The 3,712-nt window shown below is 46.4% G+C and overlaps 1 protein-coding gene across 1 annotated transcript; it reads right to left on the reverse strand.

The window, feature by feature from the left end:
• Nucleotides 1–355: 355 nt before the first annotated feature.
• LOC120993681 (piggyBac transposable element-derived protein 4-like) lies at nt 356–1,933 on the reverse strand. The gene has a single exon (XM_040422159.1). The coding sequence runs from the start codon at nt 1,931–1,933 to the stop codon at nt 356–358; it is 1,578 nt and encodes a 525-aa protein (XP_040278093.1).
• Between the last annotated feature and the right edge of the window lie 1,779 nt (nt 1,934–3,712).

The following is a 3,712-nucleotide window of genomic DNA, read 5'->3' on the forward strand; positions in this document are numbered from 1 at the left end:
CAATTTTTTGCATGAAATTTGGTGTTATGTATTGCAATTCTTAGTAATTACTTACTTAAACCTGACCAAACAAGACTTTAGTAGACATCCCAGATGTGATAAAGTTTCAAACACAAAATCATGAATTATAATCTAATAAATAATATAATTTTATTTAATAATGTAATAAAAATAATGAAATTTGTCAAACACAGAAAATTCAATAAACATCCTGAGTGTGATAAATTTTGAAACATGGGACTGCACAAAGTCCGACGTCACAATCAGGACAATGGAACCTGGTTTCTTTTCGGACTTTCTTTCCATTGCCATCTCTCTTTGAGCAGCAAACCACGCACATCCTGGTAGGTGCTGCCTATTTTGCGGTTGGCGGGATGTAGTCCATAAAGTGATGACCAGTCAGGCGTTCTGGGTTGACAACGTCAACAGCACGACGTCCAGGTCTGTTCACAGCTACTGATGGCGTCTGGTGGTTGACAAAAATCCGCTCAACCACCTTCCATATAAAGTCAGAATGAACAAGAGGCTTGTCACTCTTTGCTCTGTGCAGGATATATGCATTCCAAAGGCATTGTTCCAGAAGATGCCTGAAGATCTTCTTATAATATTTTTTTTGCTGTTTGCGCATAGCCGGATAAAATGTCATTGCCTGATCGGCTCTGTCGACACCTCCCATGGTGTTATTATAGTCTATAATGACTTGCGGCTTCAGCACATCTTTCCCACCTTTTGTGTGGACCATGGCAGTAGAGGTATTGCGCACACTACTCATGAGACACATGTCCTTCTTGTCTCGCCATCGCATTGCCATCATCTTACCCTTCTGCCAGGCAACCATTTCTCCGGTTTTGAGTTTTTTCTTGGCAAACATAGATGGCATGTCACGTTGGTTAGGCCTAACGGTACCATATGCATCAGTCTTGTTTTGTAGCAAAACCTCATACAGTTCCGGAGACGTGTAGAAATTGTCCGTGGTCACACAATATCCCTGGTTTAGCAATGGCTCCAGCAGTGTAAGGACAGATGATGTGGCCATCCCATAGCCGCTGTACCTGGGGTTGAACTTCATGCCTTTACCGGTGTAAATGACCGAATTCCAGATGTACCCAGTGGATGACTCGCAGAGCATGTAGGATCTGATGCCAAACCGCGCTCTTTTGGATGCAATGTACTGTATCCAGCTTAGGTGTCCCTTGTAGGCCATCAAAATTTCATCTACGCTGACGTCCCTTTCTGGCATGTAGGTCTGCTGGAAATTGGTCACAATAATTTGCCATAGCTCCCAGATTTTTTTTTGTTTGGGTGCAGGATGCGTGGCCTCATCAAATTCTTCATTGTTCGTGAAGTGGAAATACTTCATGATGAGGGAAAACCGGTATTCTGACATCACGGTGCCAAAAAATGGAGTGGCCAGTAACTTATTGGTGGTCCAGTACCATTTCTGGAGCGGTTTCCCCATCACCCCCTGAATAATTATGAGTCCCAGAAACTGCCACATGTCCTCTTTGGTCACCGGTTCCCACTTTCTGCTTCTGGAAAAGGTGGCATGCAGCGTAGCGGATTGCTGCTCTTGGTAGCAATTTGTCTCCGTGACAATTTTTTTAATTACCTCCTCAGTGAGGAATAATTGCAGGTATGCCAGAGGGTTGTCACGCTCAACATCTACCTTCATCCCAGGTGATCCAGTGAACAGGAATCTTGGGGGCGCTACCTGGTCCGTATCAAAGTCAATAGGGCACCAAGTGCGCACATGTCTGAGGTCAGGTGCAGGATCATCGCCGTTGTCACTTGCCAGATCAGTGTCAGTGTCAGACGACAAATCTCCCCACAACTCACTATCGCTCAGTTCTGCGAGCACCTCCGTGTCACTGTCGCTGTCACTCAACTGGTCCAAAAGCGCTTTTGTAGTAAAGTTGCGCTTTTTTGATGCCATGTTATAAATTTATTTTATGGGCACAAATGACAGTAAAATGGCAGGCAAGGGGCACTGTACAGTCAGATCTGAGGTTATACAGTGTAATCCTCTCAGATTACAATGTATAACCTATTTTATGTGTGTGTGTCACTTTTTGGGTTTATATTTATTTGAATTTCCCGCCCAGTTCCGCTCCCATGCGCAGCTGCTGCTCACAGGGAATGGAACCAGGATGTCAAATGCGCTCTCGCCGGCGATCACAGCGGAGGACATCGCCGGATCGCCGGCAGAAGGTGAGGGGACTCTCCAATGTTACAGCGTGACTCGGGGTTACCGCTCCTGGCAGCGAAAATTAACCCCGAGTCACGCTCGGGAATACCGCCAAGGAGGTTTAGGATTTTCTAAGAGATGCTATTCTGGAGTATCTCAATGAAAATAAGCTTATAACACCATATCAGCATGACTTCTTGAGGCATCTTTCCTGTCAAACTAATTTAATCAGTTTCTATGAGGAGGTAAGTTCTTGACTCGGGGTGATTCAAAGGATGTTGTTTATCTTGACTTCTCCAAAGCATTTGATACTGTACCACATAAAAGGTTACTATATTAGATTAGAATGCTCGGACTGGTAGAAAATGTTTGTATGTGGGTAAGTAACTGGTTCAAGTGATACAAAACGGAGGGCAATTAATAAAGGTACATACTCATATTGAGTGTCACGGCTGAGGATGGGGAAAACCCTCAGCCATGCGATGTACAGAGATGATGGTCGCTGCTCGACCAGGACGACAGGATTAGGGAGCAGGTCACCTCCTAAACGCATCCCTAACCTGACCCTGACTCCTAGCTACATGAGCCAACCTTGATGGTAGGAGGGCTCATGCTCCGGAACCTAGAAGTCCCTGCTAGCCCTCAAGATGGCCCTCACCTAGGAGCAGGGTAAGACGACCTGTTCCTTCTGGACACGAAGGAAGAGGAGTCTCACTGGCCAAGCTGCTGGGAAAAAGGGGAACACAAACAGTCCTATGGATATGGCAGGTAATGTGAACTAGTTCCACTTACCTGCCACAGCCTTGCTGACTGGATCCCTGTGCAGGCAAGCTGAAGTCCACACAACATTCAATGAACCCAGCAAACACACAACCACACACAGGAACCCAGATCCATAGCTGCACCAATATACAACAGGAAAATATCAACTGAACATCACATAACATGGTGTATCACAATTTATGACCACAAGGGTGGCCCTCAGTGGCAGATGGAAATGTGACCAGGAGAGTTCCTCCAGCTTACAACAAGGCTGGAGTACCCCTCAGACATCATGTCTTAACTGAGGCTTTATAGCCCATGCAGCCACACCCACAATCGGACACACCCAGTGCACACACACACTAGGAAGGAAGTTAACCCTTCCAACACCAGAGAAGGGAAGACATCAACTAAAAGGGAAAGTGTCCAACACCTAAGTCACACTGTGGCTGTTGCCGCAAGCAACAACATGGGTGGCAACCGTGTCCTGGGAGTCAGCCTGAAGGCCGGGACACTGCCACCACATGTACACACTACAACCAAACGTTGCCACGGGCAACCACAGTGAGGGGAAGATGTCAGTGCACACCAAACATAAGACAGAGTGCACACAGACATACATAAGTGCATACATACAGACACACAAACTCCAAAGGGACCGCACACATACCTGTTGCCCGCGGCAACCGCACTTGAGGCAAACTACATCAAGCCTCAAGCTGCGGTTGAAACAACAACCCAAACCGCGGGCAACTGTATGCGGCT

This window comes from Bufo bufo, chromosome 3, assembly GCF_905171765.1.
Source record: "Bufo bufo chromosome 3, aBufBuf1.1, whole genome shotgun sequence".
NCBI classification, from domain to species: Eukaryota; Metazoa; Chordata; class Amphibia; order Anura; family Bufonidae; genus Bufo; species Bufo bufo.

Bases quoted from the DNA above. Each gene is read 5' to 3' on its own strand.
- LOC120993681 (XM_040422159.1), bottom strand. From the start codon at position 1,933: ATGGCATCAAAAAAGCGCAACTTTACTACAAAAGCGCTTTTGGACCAG.